This window comes from Capricornis sumatraensis, chromosome 18 (assembly GCF_032405125.1).
Source record: "Capricornis sumatraensis isolate serow.1 chromosome 18, serow.2, whole genome shotgun sequence".
In the NCBI taxonomy this organism is placed as follows: domain Eukaryota; kingdom Metazoa; phylum Chordata; class Mammalia; order Artiodactyla; family Bovidae; genus Capricornis; species Capricornis sumatraensis.
The window spans coordinates 30,800,285-30,818,797 of NC_091086.1; the positions used below are offsets into that span (position 1 = coordinate 30,800,285).

Here is an 18,513-nt window from a genome sequence, read left to right on the forward strand (position 1 = left end):
CAGGGCCTTGCTTCTTCCAGAGGCACTAGGGGAGGAGCTGTTCCTTGCCTCTTCCAGTTTCTGGTGAGCCAGCATTTCTTGGTTGAGCAATGCTCCAGCCTCTGCCTCTGTGGTCGCATTGCCTTCTCCTCCTCTGTGTGTGGTCAAGTCTCCCTCTGCCTCCTTCTAGAGGGAGGGGTAACCCACATAATCCGAGATGATCTCTCCATCCCAAGGTCCTGACCTTGATAAACACATCTGCAAAACCTCTTTGTCATAGGAGGGAACATTCAGAGGTTCTAGGGATTAGGACCTGCATATCTTAGGGGGCCACTGTTGTATCAGGATTCTCTGGAGAAACAGAATCAACAGGATATATGACAGAGACATAGACATAGACATTAACATAGACACAGACACCAATAGAGATATAGACAGAAGTTCGTGAGGTTATGGAGTAAACCCCACAACCTTGCCATCTGCAAGCTGGAGAACCAGGAAAATGGTATGATTCGGTGCAAGTCCACAGGCCTGAGAACTAGGGAATTGCTGATATAAGTCAAGGAGTCTGAAGGTCTAAGAACCAGGAGCTCTGATATCTGAGGGCAGGAAAAGATGGACATCTCAGTTCAAGAAGCAAGAGAATTTGCCCTTCCTTTGTCTTTTTGCTCCATCTGGGCCCCTGGCGGATTGGATGGTGCCCATCCATTTTGGTGAGGGATCTCTTAGTCTACTGAATCAACACTTTCGGGAAGGAGTTCCAGCTGATCCCAGCTACAAGGCTAGAATTTGCTCCGGGAGAGAACAGTTGAAAAGCATCCCAGATGGGGGCACTGTATGGTGAGAGTAACAGTCAGAGAAACATGGCTCAGTGTCAGTGTCAGTGTGAAACTGCTTAATCATTTTTCTTAGCTGACCTATTCTTTTCATATTGATATGACATATATTCAATTCATATTCAATTGGACATACTCAAATTCTTCTTTATTTTCCCTCTTCTAAACTCAGGATTATTTTGTTTTTATATATTTAAATTGGAGCTCCAAGAAAACCTTGGATCAAGAGCATCATGTTTGGCTCAAGTTAATCTTCAAATATGGTGGCTGCTCTCTTTCTTGCCACCAAGAAGGGAGAGGGTGGCTTGGCTGGTGTTTGCAGAGGTTGCAGACCTAACCCACAGCCTGAATGGGGCCCGTAAGTTTGCTTTCCCATGGCATTTGAAAATTTTTGAATCATTTGAAGACTAAGAAACAAGAAAATTGATGAAAAGTCTCAATTTCTGTTAAAGCAGGGACAACATGCCCCTCTGACTTTCTTCTTCTTTTTTTTTAAAAAAATCATTTAATTATTCACTTTTGGCTGTGCTGGGTCTTCACCGCTGCACGGGCTTTTCTCCAGTTACAGCGAGCAGGGGCTGCTCTCTAGTTGCCGTGTGCGGACTTCTCACTGTAGTGCCTTCTCTTGTTTCAGAGCACGGACTCTACGGCGAGTGGGCTCCAGCAGTTGCGGCTCGCCCCAGGTTCTAGAGCACAGGCTCAGTAGTTGTGGTGCCTGGGTTTAGTTGCTTTGTGGTATGTGGGATCTTCCTGGAGCAGAGATCTGACCGTGTCTCCTGCATTGGCTGGAGGATTCTTGACCACTGAGCTGTGGGGGAAGCCCCTTGTCTTTCTTGGCTGAGACATGAGCCTTACAGTTGGGGAGAGATTCCCACCACCCAGTCTCCTTGTGCCTGCGGCTGAACCTCTCTAGTCGTTGAGTTGATTCTGAGGTTTCCTTGGAGGACAGTACCCTAGAAGTAGGAAGAGGAAAATCTGAGTGGGCCACATTTCTCCCTGGGGGTCTGCTCCTGCCAGTTCCTTCCCTGTTGCCCCCTTGTCTAGACTTCTGAGCGGGAGACGCCTGATTTATGTTTCCCGGGCTCTCTCCTTCCTGCTTTTCAGCTTTCCTGTTCCTACTCAAAAACAATTACAAGGGTAGAACAATTGAAAGGCAAAAAAATCAACCCCAAGAGACACTGTTCATAGACACTGTTCATGGCAGCGGAGACCTCAGGCTCCTGACTTCTCTTTTTTCTAGGGAAGGTGTCCTTTTGATGCCTTGGGGAGAGAATTCTTCTTGCCTGATGAAGCAACTGCCTGTCTGCGGTTGGGAAGGACAATCACTTTCACACATACTCACTAAAAAAAGCAAACAAAACCAATATTCCCTGCCTTAAATGTTCTCGCATATTTTCTTTCTTCCTATCTTTCTTTTATAAATAGGAAGTGGGACCATATTGGAATACTCTTGTATAGTGTCCTTTTTTTACTTGTTAGTAGAGTGTAAGCATTTTCATGTTTTATTGAATTTTATTCTACTTGAAAGATTTTAAAATTGAAGTGAAATCATAAAATATAAAAACATAAAAATAAACATTTTCAGATGAAAAATTCAGCGGCCTTTAGTACATTCACAGTGTTGTACAACTGCCACCTCTATCTTCTTCCAAAATAATTTCATCATCACAAAAGATGACTCAAAAAAAGAAAAAAGAAGACTCCATAACCATTAGGCAGTTTCTTCCCATTTCCTCCTTCCCCCAACACATGGAAACTACTGATTTGTGTTCTGTTTCTGTGGAGTTTACCTATTTTGGGTATTTCACATACATGGAATAATACAATATGTTTCTGGCTTTTTTCACTTAGAGTATTTTCAAGGTTTATCCACATTGTAGCATTTTATGAGTACTTCATTTCTTTTTATATGAGTAATATTCATATATATATATGTTGTCATATAGGAATATGTATGTATTCCATTGTACACATACTTCTGCCCTCAATTTGTTTATCCATTTCAACCTTCTGGCAATTATGAATAATACAGCAGTGCAGGGAGGAAGCCAGTTCTGACCCCAGATGTTCTGATGCTTTTTTTCGCTTTTGCTATTATTCAGTTCAGTTCAGTTGCTAGTCGTGTCTGACTTTGCAACACGCCAGGCTTCCCTGTCCATTTATTATTATACTGCACAGAATGGTTTGCCTCAGAATCCTGCCCGTCTGCCTGCCTGTTAAACTAACATGTGCCTTTGTTCAGAACCCTGTCCACCTGTGGGTGGCAGGAAGGGAGAAATTAACACATCCCTTGCCTGAGGCTTGCCATTCTAGGAGATGTTTGCAAGATTAACAGCTTTTTTACTTTGCTTCCTCACCTCCCCCCATCCCTGATCTATAAAAGAACCTGGCTTCCAGAACACGATAAGATGGTTATTTTGAGGTGCTAGCCTGTCATCTTCTTGGTCTGCTGGCTCCCTGATTAAAGTCTCTTCCTTTCCTCAACATCTCGTCTCTCAGATTCATTGGCCTGCCGTTTGGCAGCGAGCAGAGTGAGCTTGGAGTTGGTAACACTACTATGAACATCCGTACATCGGTATTTGAGTACCTGTTTTCATTTCTTTTGGGTATATACCTAGGAGTGGAATGCTGGTCATATGGTGATTCTAGGTTTAGCTTTTTGAGGAACTGCCAGACTTTTTCCACAGCAGCTGTACTGTTTCACAATCCCATAAGGAATGTACAAAGATTCTAATTTCTCTACATACTCACCAACAGTTATAGATAGATACATTTATTGATTATAGTAGTGAGTGTGAAGTGGTGCTTCACTGTGGTTTTGATTTGCATTTCCCTAATGTGTGTCATCACTTCTAATGACTGCAGAGTATTCCTTTCTATGGATGCCACAGTTTACCTGATCAGTTCTCCCGTGGTGAGCACTGAGTCCCCTCATCTTTTTCCCTTATATACTGCAGTACACATCCTCGTGTTCTCAATTGAAAGTGTGGACTGTGGAGCCAGACAGAGAAGGTTAGGGTATAGCATCTCCATTTACTCACTGTGTGGTCTTAGGCAATTCACTTAACTTCTGAACCTCAGTTTCATCATTGGTAAGATGGGAATAAATAACAGACTTGCTTCACCAGGTCTTTCTGAAGATTATATGTGAATGTGCATAAAGCTCTTAACACATGGGTTTGTATGTGGTAAGCACTCAATAGATGCTGCAATCTTTGGTTTCTTCCTTGAATTCTTCGAGGTGACATTGCTAGGTCAGTAGAGGTTAGACACATTATAAAGGGCTTTTAACACACACTGCCAAATTGTCCTTTCCAAATACTAATTGACACCCCACCAGTACTGCATGCCAGTGCTTGTTTCTAGAACCTTCAACATTAGGAAATGTCATTTTTAAAAATTGCTAACAATGGCATTCCACTCCAGTACTCTTGCCTGGAAAATCCCATGGACAGAGGAGCCTGGTGGGCTGCAGTCCATGGGGTCGCTAAGGGTCGGACACGACTGAGCGACTTCACTTTCACTTTTCACTTTCCACTTTCATGCATTGGAGAAGGAAATGGCAACCCACTCCAGTGCTCTTGCCTGGAGAATCCCAGGGACGGGAGAGCCTGGTGGGCTGCTGTCTATGGGGTCACACAGAGTTGGACACGACTGAAGCGACTTAGCAGCAGTAGTAGCAGCATTATTGTTTTAAATTTGCATTTTTTGATTACAAATGAGCTTGAATATTTTGGGAACATTTATATCTCTTTTGTGAGCTGCCTTTTTATGTCTCATGCTCATTTTCCCATGGGATGGCAAACTTTTCTACATTTCTGTAAGAGCACTTTATAGAAGGATATTAACCTAATATGGGCTTCCTTTTTAGCTCAGCTGATAAAGAATACACCTGCAATGCAGGAGATCCCGGTTCGATACCTGAGTTGGGAAGATCCCCTGGAGAAGGCTATCCACTCCAGGGTTCTTGGGTTACCTGGTGGCTCAGACAGTAAGAATCTGCCTGCAGTGCAAGAGACCTGGGTTCAATCCCTGAGTTGGGAAGATCCCCTGGAGGAGGGCATGGCAACCCACTCCAGTATTCTTTCCTGGAGAATCCCCATGGATAAAGGAGCCTGGTGTGCTACAGTCCATGGAGTCACAAAGAGTTGGACATGACTGAGCAACTAAGCACAGCATATTAACCTAACATGGGGCTTCCCAGGTGGCTTTAGTGGTAAAGAACCTGCCTGCCAGTGCAAGAGACTTGAGACACAGGTTCCATCCTGAGTCAGGAAAATCCCCTGGAGGGGGCATGGCAACCTATTTCAGTATTCTTGCCTGGAAAATCCCATGGACAGGGGAACCTAGGGGCCTATAGTCAATAGGGTTGCAAAGAGTTAGACATGACTGAAACAACTTAGCGGGCACAACTTAATATGCCTGTCATTTTGTTAGAAAATAATTCATTTTCATTTTAATTCCACATAGCTCCAGGGCATAGCTCACCACTAAAGGATCTATAACTACCAAACTCCTGTTGTTTCTCAGAAAGGATGGACAGACGTTGTGCAAGTTAGGCCTCATTTTTCCTATCTGTGAAATGGATTGGACTAGAAAATTGCTGTTTATTTTCAGATTTTATGATTTTATGTAAGCATCTTATATGCTCAGTATATAGTGTTATTCAACTTCATATTTTATATTTGTATGTAATAGTAATAAACATAAGCATAATCATTTCCTCAATTGCTTTGGTGTCTTGAGACCCTCAGCAGAGGCTCTGAGTATGTGTGTCTTTGTTAAAATATGTAATCATATGTTTATTTTATATGCATATGTAAAATAACATTTTCCCAGGTCACAAAAATTAAAAATTTCATGTATATGTATCAACGTATACATTTTGTATTGTACTAGATGAGTTGTTTATAATTCTCTTTAAGGAATCTTAATGATTGTGTCATTGAGGGTACTGTAAATCATGGATCTTTTTGTTATTAAATAGGTATTTAATGTAGTTAACACTACATACTCTAACTTCACCAGCAACTTGGCAAAGAGAGTATCAGCTGAAGTTCCTGTTGCCAGTAGCCCGATTACCGCAAGATGGCGGCAGAGCCAAGCTGGGGATGTGACAGCCCCTTCCTTTGGGGAAGAGCATTCAACTACTGACCTCCCAGAAACTGTGCTGGAGATGACTCCTGAGAAAGAGACCTTAACTCCAGGTGAGGTAATAGAAATGCCACAGGCCAGTTTTCTAATCTTAAAAAAAGATATATTTCTGAGAGAATCTGTCTTACAGAAATACCTAGTGTTGTATTTAGTAAACTGCTTTCTGTTTTTCTCCTTTTGAAGAAGAAATTTCCAAGGGGGCAGGGGAAGGGGAGGGCTGAAACAAAACCAAAAGAAAGTATGTTGTATTTTAAATATGACATTAGACACAATGAGGCACCATAGTCCTGCAGATTGGAAGGAGCCCAAATCTTTTTTAAATCAATGAAATTCTCATGTAATAGTAAGTACCAATACTGAAAATAGTTGGCTGAAGCAATAAGAGATACAGGGTAGGAGGAAGGTCATCCTAACGGCTGTCTTCTGAAAGATATTTTAAATCGAGGGGTGATTTTAATGCTGTTTCAGAGGAATTTCTGACTAAAGTGGCTCCCTTTTCTTTCATAGATCCTTAATTAACTAGTTATTTTCAAATAAGGCATTGCATGAGAAATTTAGAATTCTAAGAGATAATCAGACAAAATAATTTTATAATAAAGTCTATTTTATTTTCTATTTAAGTTTATATTGCATATTAGTCAGAAACATTGTTTTCTTGGTGTTTTGCTGGTGGGATTTCTTTCTTTTTGTTCCAGAAAGGTGAACACTGAGGGCCCTCCCATCCTAAAAGGGATGTTTGTAGAGAGGTTCATTGCTGTCATGATTTGTGGACAAAATCTGAGAGGTCCAGGATTCCTTAGGCTGGTGGACGTGAACTCTTTGTTGATAACTGGGATGATTGTCAGTACTACCATTCAACTGCAACATTTTCTTTCTCATTTGAGGTTCAGAGAGCCTGCTTCTTCTCCTCTTTCAGTTCAGTTTCAGTTCAGTCGCTCAGTTGTGTCCGACTCTTTGCGGCCCCATGAACCGCAGCACGCCAGGCCTCCCTGTCCATCACCAACTCCCGGAGTCCACCCAAACCCATGTCCACTGAGTTGGTGATGCCATCCAACCATCTCATCCTCTGTCATCCCCTTCTCCTCCTTCCCTCAATCTTTCCCAGCATCAGGGTCTTTTCAAATGAGTCAGCTCTTCGCATCAGGTGGCCAAAGTATTGGAGTTTCAGCTTCAACATCAGTCCTACCAATGAACATCCAGGACTGATCTTTAGGATGGACTGGTTGGATCTCCTTGCAGTCCAAGGGATTCTCAAGAGTCTTCTCCAACACCACAGTTTAAAAGCATCAATTCTTCGGCGCTCAGCTTTCTTTATAGTCCAACTCTCACATCCATACATGACCACTGGAAAAACCATAGCCTTGACTAGATGGACCTTTGTTGACAAAGTAATGTCTCTGCTTTTCAATATGCTGTCTAGGTTGGTCATAACTTTCCTTCCAAGGAGTAAGCATCTTTTAATTTCCTGGCTGCAGTCACCATCTGCAGTGATTTTGGAGCCCAGAAAAATAAAGTCAGCCACTGTTCCCCCTGTTTTCCCATCTATTTGCCATAAAGCGATGGGACCGGATGCCATGATCTTCGTTTTCTGAATGTTGAGCTTTAAGCCAACTTGTTCAGTCTCCTCTTTCACTTTCATGAAGAGGCTCTTTAGTTCTTCTTCACTTTCTGCCATAAGTGTGGTGTCATCTGCATATCTGAGGTTCTTGATATTTCTCCCAGCAATCTCGATTCCAACTTGTGCTTCCTCCAACCCAGTGTTTCTCATGATGTACTCTGCATATAAGTTAAACAAGCAGGGTGACAATATGCAGCCTTGAGTACTGCTTTTCCTATTTGGAACCAGTCGGTTGTTCCATGTGCAGTTCTAACTGTTGCTTCTCCTCTTTACTTGTCTACAAATATCACAAAACAGGCATGCATAATTTTGCAGGACAAAGAGTAAGATCTAAAACTTTGCAGAACATTTCTGCAAAGTTAAAATTAGATTTTGGATTCTTCCTTCCTCTTAGATTTTGGATAGCCCAGAACTTGAGGGGTTGGGCTCTAGGAACATCAGTGACAGCTTATCCAGCACATGTTTGTCCAAATAAGAAGAGATTGTCACATGGCAAAAGGCCAAAATACTTAATCCATTTGTCCCTTGGTTCCTCTGATGAACAAGTGATATAGCAGATATTTAACTTAAGAAGATGACTTGTCATGGTTTTCATTGCAGTTAAAAGTCTGGTAAAGGGCTTTCTCAGTCTTGAGAAGAGAATAGACATGGATAATAACAAGGTAAACAACATTGGCTCTTCCATGACAGTACCTTTGGAAGTATTTTACTGAAGTCATCTCAAACTAGTTTTATATCTTTGTGCGCCAGGAAGAGGGAGAGGTGAAGTGTTTTGCTATAATCATGTAGTGAACATCAGTGACTGAAAGGCAGGCATCCCATAGTGACTTCCTGGCAGGATGTTCACCACCTGCGCAAACCAGCTACTCTTCTCACCATCATTTTAAACTTTGAACTGTTTGTATCCATTCTTCAAATGCGCAAATGTGTTCTTTCCATGCAGAGTTAAAGTGTTTCTGTTGCTGCTGCTGCTGCAGTTGGAGTCAGGTCTTTAATCTTGACATTTCCTCCTGGTTCTGAGGCCACCGAGGGAATTTCTCACCCAGTGTTCACTCATGAACCCAGTACCCTTGACTCTGTGTCACCCCTCCACCCCACCCCGACTAGGGCTTTGGAGAGATGAGGGCCTACATGTTCATGTTCTGTACATGTCAAGGACTGACCTCCCACCAAAGGTTTAAGAGATTATGGTGGTGGTTTAGTCTCTAAGTTGTGTCCAACTCTTGCGACCCCATGGACTGTATGTAGCCTGCCAGGCTCCTCTATCCATGGGATTCTCCAGGCAAGAATACTGGAGTAGGTTGCCATTTCCTTCTTCAGGGCATTTTCCCAACCCAGGAATCAAACCCAGGTCTCCTGCATTGCAGGCAGATTCTTTACCAACTGAGCTATTATTTTAAAAACCAAATTCAAAGTTAAATGTTTTCTGGCAGGATCCTGCAAGGAACCACTGAAGACCCCCAACAAAGAAAGTTCTGGAACAAATAACTCTGCTTTCCAGTTTGGCAAGGCACCTCATGCAGTGGACAGAGGCCGGAAGGATAAAGTTGCTTCAAAAGACCTGGTGGGTGAAGAGAGAAAACCAAAGATTTCTCATCTTGAGAAGCTCAAACAGCTGAGTCCCAAACGTGAGATAAGAGCTGGCTTAGCCGCTCTTACAAATCAATAAGGAAAGGATGGGTTCCTGATAGGAAAAATGAGTGTATGAAAGACACTTCCAAAAAGAAACAGGGTTGTTAAGTAACACAAAAAAATATTTAATTAACATCAATCAAAAAAGTGAAAATGAGACTAACCATCCAAATGGTAAAGATTAAAAACAGAGGGACTTCCCCAGTGGTCCAGTGCAGGGGGTGTGGGTTTGTCCCTGGTCTGGGAACTAAGATTTTGCATGCCAAGCAGTGTGGTAAAAAAAATAAAATAAAATAAAATTATGCATACTATGTATGTTTCCTCTCAGTGCAAAGTTCTGTTGTGCAGTCTTTTCCCAATTCTTTGGAAAGTGTGTGGTAATATGGTCTGCCCTTTGTCAGATTGGTTTGACTCCTCCTCTATAAGATGGTTTTTTCAAAATTTCCCTTAAGTCTTTGTGGTTTTTTAAAAAAAATTTTCTATGAAGTTAACTTAATTATTTTAAAGATCTTATTGATTATGATTCTAATATCATAGTCCACCCTAAATCCTTTGGGCACATTAAATATCAATAGCATGATTTTAGGTTTATTGAATCCAGGGAAGAGCCTCTGAAGGAATCAATGTTTCATTTAGAAAACTGAACTAGGAATGTCATAAATTCTCAATTTAGGCAAAGTTGGTCATTTGGTGTGTGCTTCCTGTGTTTGGCATATGTGTTTTGCGGGAGGAACAATAAAATATTGTGAATGTGAAGTTTAATTATTTGAACTTAAATGCAGTTGAAAACAATTGTATTAGAGCAAGTCTTCTCCTAGGTGCTTTGCTGCTGGGTGGGGCTTCCCTGGTGGCTCAGATGGTAGAGTCTGCTTGCAGTGTGGGAGACCCGGCTTTGATCCGTGGGTCGAGAAGATCCCCTGGAGGAGGAAATGGCAAATCACTCCAATATTCTTGCCTGGAAAATCCCATGGATGGAGGAGCCTGGCAGGCTACAGTCCATGGGGTCGCAAAGAGTCGGACATGACTGAGTGACTTCACTCGTTACTTGCTTGTTGCTGGGTAAGGGTAAGATGGCCAGGGAGTTATGTTGAGGGAACTATGTGTGCTGTTGAACTCACGCCCAGGCCAGGCTATTAGCACCACTGTCCTTTCCACCCTCTTCTGGTGACTGGAGTTTTTACTGCCCTGACTTCCAGGACTTCCCCTTCCTTTCCCCTTGTGCTGTCTGGTAACTGGCAGCAGCAAAGTTGGTGGCTCTGTTGGTGGGGTCACGACAGTGCGGGCAAGTTACCATCAATACAGCAATTGTTATCCAGCCTGAACATCATCCCAGTTTCACTGGAGAACCTGGGCAGGGGATAATGGAAGCTGTTTTACTACTTTATGTAGAGCATTTATTGTCATGACTAGTTGGGAGTCCAATAGCAGCAAAAACGGTGCAGATGTAAAGCGAGGTCTTTCACCTTGGCGGTGAACAGGTGTCTTCCTGTGGTCCTCAGAGATCATCCAGCGGGTATTTCCATAGTGAGAGCTGACTAGCTATGGAGATGTTCAGAATTCTCATACCCAGCCAGCTGTATGCCACGTTGCTCATTAAAGTAATAGGAGATCTCACCCAGCGAAGAGTATCCCTGGGTGCATGGAGCGCAAGCACACTATCTGGGAAATGCCTGGGTCAGCTTTGTTGTCTCTACGGGATTCTGAAGAATGAATCCTTGAAGAGTGGCACTGAGCTACTGGCCAGCAGGGCATTTAGAAATGGTATTTTATACCAGTGCTTCTCAAACAGGGGTGATTTTGTTCCCCACAGAGCATCTGACATGTCTGAAGATAGTTTTGAGGATCAGAAGCCAGGGGGAAGGTATCTGGTAGACCACAACAATGCATTATTTGCCCATATTTCTGCAGTTGTGAAACACTACTGTATATTTAAGTTTTCTACTTTGAATACCTAAACATCCATGATTCATTGACTGGCAGTGCCTATTATATGACATAATATCTGGGAAGAAAGCCAAAATATCATAGTGATGCTTCGCGGAGAGACTTCTGTCTGAATTATAGTGATCCAGTGATTAAATGTATCATTGAGAAGGAGAAAAAAAAGAATCTTCTCTGTTTTGACTCTTCACTGTTATATTTCTAGAATAAGTACTTTTGTTTCCCCCTTTTACTAATTTGCCTCTTTGTTTTTGATCAGAGTTAGATGTAAGAATGGGGCTTCCCAGGTGACTCTAATAGTAAAGAACTCGCCAGCCAATGCAGGTAGATGTGAGGATACAGGTTTAATCCCTGGGTTGGAAAGATCTCTGGGAGGAGGGCACGGCAACCTACTCCAGAATTCTTGCCTGGAGAATCTCCACGGACAGAGAAGCCTGTCAGGCTGCAGTCTATAGGGTTGCATATAGTTGGACAGGACTGAAGCAACTTAGCACACACGCACAGATATAAGAATGTCAGGAGGGCTCATTGTATACTTGCCCAGAGAAATAGCAACTTGATTTTTGTGCTCATGTAAATTTAGACAATTGACTTAACCTGTCTGTGAGTTGATGTTTCCATTTCTCATGGGAAAAGGAGTTAGTGGAAAAGGACCTTTAAGATAACTAGTTTATCATTATCAGAGAAATGCAAATCAAGACCACAATGAGGCACCATTTCACACCAGTCAGAATGGCTGCAATCCAAAAGTCTACAAGCAATAAATGCTGGAGAGGGTGTGGTGAAAAGGGAACCCTCTTACACCGTTGGTGGGAATGCAAACTAGTACAGCCACTTTGGAGAACAGTGTGGAGATTCCTTAAAAAATTGCAAATAGAATTGCCTTATGACCCAGCAATCCCACTGCTGGGCATACACACTGAGGAAACCAGAATTGAAAGAGACACGTGTACCCCAATGTTCATCGCAGCACTGTTTATAATAGCCAGGACATGGAAACAACCTAGATGTCCATCAACAGATGAATGGATAAGAAAGCTGTGGTACATATACACAATGGAGTATTACTCAGCCATTAAAAAGAATACATTTGAATCCGTTCTAATGAGGTGGATGAAACTGGAGCCGATTATACAGAGTGAAGTAAGCCAGAAAGAAAAACACCAATACAGTATACTAACACATATATATGGAATTTAGAAAGATGGTAGTGATAACCCTGTATGTGAGACAGCAAAAGAGACACAGATGTATAGAACGGACTTTTGGACTCTGAGGGAAAGGGAGAGGGTGGGATGATTTGGGAGAATGGCATTGAAACATGTATACTATCATGTAAGAAACGAATCGCCAGTCTATGTTCAATACAGGATACAGGATGCTTGGGGCTGTTGCATGGGGATGATCCAGAGAGATGATATGGGGAGGGAGGTGGGAGGGGGGTTCAAGATTGGGAACTCATGTACACCCATGGCAGATTCATGTCAATGTACGGCAAAACCAATACAGTATTGCAAACTAAAATAAAGTAAAAAAAAAAACAAACAAAAAAAAACCTAGTTTAATTCCTCCCCCCCCAAAGAAACTAACACAACATTATAAAGCTATTTTGTTGTTGTTTAGTCTCGCAGTCGTGTCTGACTCTTTGCGATGCTATGGACTGTAGCCCACCAGGCTCCTCTGTCCATGAAATTCCCCAAGCAAGAATACTGGAGTGGGTTGCCATTTCCTTCCCCAAGGGATCTTTCTTACCCAGGGATCATGTGTGTCTCTTGCATCTCCTGAACTGGCAGGCAAATTCTTTACCACTGTGCCACCAGGGAAGCCCATAAAGCAATTACAAGTAAATAAAAATTAATTAAAAAAAGAAATAATATATTAGTAAAATGTTCAGTACTGTGTCCATTACATGGTGGTTATTTAATAAATAATGGCAACTATTGCAGTGTTGGTTTTGACAATGTGTAGTCTTTAAACTTTCCAGTGAATTATCAGTTTTACTTCTACACCATGTAATACACCTGAGACGTACACAAATGTTTCTGAATAAGTATTCTCTTTGTGTTTGTTTTCAGAAATGCTTAAACCAGCTATTTTCAACCCAGAACGTGGCTCAGCAGGTTAATGGGAGCATACAGTTCTGTGAGCGATCCCAATGCACTTGGAAAGGTGTGGGCCAAAGATTTCCCATCTGTCCTGCTTTCCCACCCTCCTCTCTCCCTGCATCCTTCATTTTTTCCTTATCTTAAAATATATTATTTTTACATTAGAACAAAAATCAGCATAATAATAAAGTTTGGATAATTCTCATAATCCTCTGTCTTAACTATCCTGACCCCTATCCCCCACTTCCTAGAGGCAACCACCTTAGCTCTGCCAGCTATGCCCCCTGGTATTTACATCTAGTTTCTAAGTAATATTTGTAAACTATAAATTTATTTTTTTATAATTTTAGACTAAATTACAACTTTCTAGCATAGTCAGAACTTAGTTCTCCTGTTTCATTCACTTCTCTGTCTATTTGTATTATACTTTAACAAAGTGAAATTAGTATTTAATATTTATATCATATTACTATACAGTTATTATTTGTTGACAAGCCAAATAGTGTACTCTAACTGTACCTCTTTTCTAGTTTAACTCTTTGTTTTTCCTGGAATTAAAAAGTTGCTTTCTCTTTTCATTTATTAGATACCTATGAAATGATGACTGTGTTCCCTAAATGCTCCCATGCTTTGTTCCACAGCCATCAGTAACCTTTTCCATGTACCTGCCCACATGGGTCCTTGTTTTCCTTGGTGGCCTCCTACCCAGAACCTGCTGAATAGGCCACTCTCTTGGTGAGTGCCACGGCTGTGATTCTGGGACTCCTCTCCCATGCTGGATCCACTGTCCCCTGGCAGCCGTGTTGTGCTCTTTCTGGGTCTGCTGGTCTGAACGTGTGCTTATTCCACTGTCACTCTTGAGTCATAGTTTGGCTGGCTACAGACGCCAGTCTTACTCAGAACTTTGTGGGAAAGGTATTGCTTTATTGTTGTTGTTGCTGAGCCAGTCATATATTGTTGTGACTTCCTATCCTTTCTATGGCACCTGCTTTTTCCCTCTGAATACATATAGAAAAAAATTTATTGTTACTGTTTTAAAATTTCATGATGATAAAGGTTCGTGTATATTAAAAAAAAGCCTCACGGTAAACGACAAACTCTAGTGGGTCTTTCAGTCTTGGACACCTGTATCTGTTAATTCTTGGAACGTTTCTTGAATTATTCTTTAGTAATTTCTTCATCTTTGTTTCTTTCTTTCTGAAATGTTGGCCGTAATTGTTACTCCTTGTGGATTAATTCTCTTATTTTTTTCTATTCTATTTTTCATCTAATTTTCTTTCCTTCTACTTCTAGGTGTTACCTCATTCTGTGTACTAGCCTTGCCAGTTAAATTTCTTTTGGCTCTCCTAGTTTTAATTTTAAAGTTCCTTGGACACTGTCAGGCCTCTCTCTCTCCCCTCATCTCCCTCCCCTTGCCTTCTCCCTCTCTCCTGCGCTCATTTATTTCCTCTCCATCCTTCCTGCCCCCTTCTTTCCTTCCTTCCTTCTGTCTTTCCAGCATCCTGTTCATGCTTCATGTATATACTATTTTCTCTTATTTCTCTGAAAAATTTCATATAAAGCTTTAAGAGGTTTGCTGTTCTTCCTGAATTTTCTTTCTTTGCTTAGGTCTTCCCCCAGTAGTTTTGGTTTCACTCTTTCAGAGTTAAAGCTTTCTGAAATGTGTGGTGTTCTGGAAATAGAACTAAAGAATTGTGGGCTACTAAAATCATGGCATCTGGTCCCATCACTTCATGGGAAATAGATGGGGAAACAGTGGAAACAGTGTCAGACTTTATTTTGGGGGGCTCCAAAATCACTGCAGATGGTGACTGCAGCCATGAAATTAAAAGACGCTTACTCCTTGGAAGAAAAGTTATGACCAACCTTGATAGTATGTTCAAAAGCAGAGACATTACTTTGCCGACTAAGGTCTGTCTAGTCAAGGCTATGGTTTTTCCTGTGGTCATGTATGGATGTGAGAGTTGGACTGTGAAGAAGGCTGAGCGCCAAAGAATTGATGCTTTTGAACTGTGGTGTTGGAGAAGACTCTTGAGGGTCCCTTCGACTGCAAGGAGATCCAACCAGTCCATTCTGAAAGAGATCAACCCTGGGATTTCTTTGGAAGGAATGATGCTAAAGCTGAAGCTCCAGTACTTTGGCCACCTCATGCGAAGAGTTGACTCATTGGAAAAGACTCTGATGCTGTGAGGGATTGGGGGCAGGAGGAGAAGGGGACAACAGAGGATGAGATGGCTGGATGGCATCATGGACTCGATGGACATGAGTCTGAGTGAACTCCAGGAGTTGGTGATGGACAGGGAGGCCTGGCGTGCTGCGATTCATGGGGTCGCAAAGAATCGGACACAACTGAGCGACTGAACTGAACTGACTGAAAATCAGTATAACAGTTTTCACACAATCTATCTTTGCTCATGCTCTTGAGTTAAGAGGTTGTCATTTTTTGTTTATTCAGAGAATAAACACTTGGTTTCTTTTGACATGTGCACATGTGTGTATGGGTGTGTGTGTGTGTGTGTGTGTGTGAACTTGACATCTTTCAACCAACTCATCTCTTTCTAAACTTTTGCTGTGTCTCTGAACCCTGACCCCTTATGGGGTTTCTGCAAGACAAATCAGCTTGCTTTTCTTTACCATGTCCCCTCTATAGGCATTTGAGTTTCATTTTTCATGTTCCTTCTGGTCAGTTATCAAACCTTTACCCATTTTGCAGAAAATTATTGCAGTCTCTTCTTACTGCTCTATTCACTCCCATACTCTTTGTTCTGATATCTCCACACCTTAAAAAGTCATTAGCTGTCATTCTGGTGAGGTTGAAAATAGAAGGCAGAGGAAGGACACTTATGTGACCCTTCCCCTGACTTGACTGCAGATCTGTTGCTCTGCTTTAGAGAGATCATTGGTGGTGACACTGAAGAAGATTTGAAAGGGAGAGCTGTTGGAAGCAGAGACTAATTAAAAGGAACATTTTATGTAGGGCTCTATTGTTAATTCTCTCAAGGAGATTTAAAATGTGAAATGCATTCCAGATAGGCCAGATAACTAATCTTAGGAAAATGGATCACTGGGATAAATTTTATCCAGATATTATGCATATAAAGTATTTCTTTATGCCTTGTCTATATTTGATAAGACTCTGAAACCTCACAGAGGACACCTCCTGTGACTTGTAAATATACCTATTGGACCCAAAGCTGGTACAAATCTTTGGGTGGTGATGTCATGGGTGCGTCAGGGCAGGTCTGCAGCCATGCAGTGGAGAGATGTTGCTCCTGTGGTAGTTTCTAGAAGGCCTTCCTTCCATTCTGCATTTAATGCTCCCAATGTCATTTAGCCTGCATTCCATCATGTGTTCTCCTTCTTACTTCCCCTTTCCATCTTGGAAGTCTTTTTGTCATTCATGAAATTGTTATCATGGTTGGAAAATAATTGATTAGGGGGCTTCCCTGGTGGCTCAGAGGTTAAAGCATCTGCCTCCCATGCGGGAGACCCAGGTTCGATCCTTGGGTCGGGAAGATCCCCTGGAGCAGGAAATGGTAACCCACTCCAGTATTCTTGCCTGGAGAATCCAATGGACAAAGAAGACTGGTAGGCTACAGTCCACGGGGTCGCAAAGAGTCGGACACGACTGAGCGACTTCACGTTCACTTTGACTTTCTAGCTCTGTGAGAGAAACTTAAGACAACCAGTGGTTCAATTAATTCATAAATGCCAAGGAGACTTGCCTGTTACATTTCCCTCTGGGAGAAGATAACTTTGTGCATGCGTGCTTTTCATTCCTCTGTTTCCCAGCAGTATAAAGGGGACAAACAGTTAGATCATAAAAATAGGCACAAAAGTTGAAGCCTGGCTTAATATTCTTTTGGGTGGTTTGGGAATATACAGTTGGAAGAATGAGTGAATCATATCCTTTCCTTCTTTATGCTTTTCTTTATAATTGTATTTTCTTAAAAGCAAAATATCTGGAGACATGTCTTATCTTAGCTCTCCCACTTTCTTCTGATCTGATCAGTAACAAGTTCGTGTTTCTGTAACATGCTGAATATTTGATGTAGAATAAAAATGATATGATGTGTGTGTGCTTATTTGCCCAGTTGTGGCCAACTCTTTGTGACCTCTTTGACTGTAGCCCACCAGACTCCTCTGTCCATGGGATTCTCCAGGCAAGAATACTGGAGTGGGCAGTCATTCCCTTCTCCAGAAGATCTTCCTGACCCAAGGATCGAACATGGGTCTCTTGCATTGCAGGTGTATTCTTTACCACTTGTGCCACGTATATTCTGTAAAAGCAGAGAGAATATACCTTTATTATTTTGATATCCTAGGAGATCTATCTACCACTGTGTATGTATGTGTGTATTAATCTCTCTGTCCATCCTATTTTTTCAGAGAAGTTTTGAATTCACAGCAAAATTGAACATAAAATACAGGGTTCTTGTGTATACCTTGCCCTAACATATGCACAGCTTTCCCCACTATCACCATCCCACACTGGATTAGTACATTTGTTATCATTGATGAACCTCATTGACACTACTATTATCATCCAAAGTCCATCGTTTACACTAGGGCTCACTCTTGGTGGTGTATATTTTATGGATTTTGACAAATATGTAATGATACGTATCCACCATTATAATAGCAGATAGAAGCATCTTACTGTTCTAAAAATCTTTTATACTTCATCTATTCATCTCTCTCTCTTCCTCTAACCCTGGCAAACTTTTCACTGTCTCCAGTGAAAAGTTTTCCTTTTCCTTTTCCTAGAATGTCATTTAGTTGGAATCATACAGTATGTAGCCTTTTCATATAGGATTCTTTCACTTAGTAGTATGCATTCAAGCTTCCTCCATGTCTTCTTATGGCTTGACAGCTCATTTCATTCTAGAACTAAATGATATTCTTTGTCTGGATGTACCACAGTTTATTTATGCATTCACCTATTCGAAGACATCTTGGTTGCTTCCAAGTTTTGGCAATTATGAATAAAGCTGCTATAAATATCTGTGTAAAGGTTTCTCTGTGGACATAAGCTTTCTATTCACTTGAGTAAATATCAAAGTTTGCAGTTGCTGGCTTATATGATAAGAGCATATTTAGTTTCATATGAAACTGCCCAACTATCTTCCAAAGTGGCTGTATCATTTTGTATTCCCACCAGCAATGAATAAAAGTTCCTGTTGTTCCACATCCTTGCCAGAATTTGGTGGTGGTCAGTGTTTCAGATTTTGGCTGTTCTAACAGATGT

At 41.6% G+C, this 18,513-nt stretch overlaps 1 protein-coding gene across 1 annotated transcript in view; it reads left to right on the top strand.

Moving 5' to 3' along the window:
* Nucleotides 1-18,513, top strand: part of CDC20B (cell division cycle 20B) — a 68,976-nt gene that overhangs the window by 23,558 nt on the left and 26,905 nt on the right. The window contains exons 3-5 of the mRNA XM_068990727.1: nt 5,803-6,022; nt 9,021-9,151; nt 13,236-13,329. Of these exons, the coding sequence (XP_068846828.1) occupies nt 5,803-6,022; nt 9,021-9,151; nt 13,236-13,329 (445 nt within the window). The remainder of the gene's footprint in view (nt 1-5,802; nt 6,023-9,020; nt 9,152-13,235; nt 13,330-18,513) is intronic.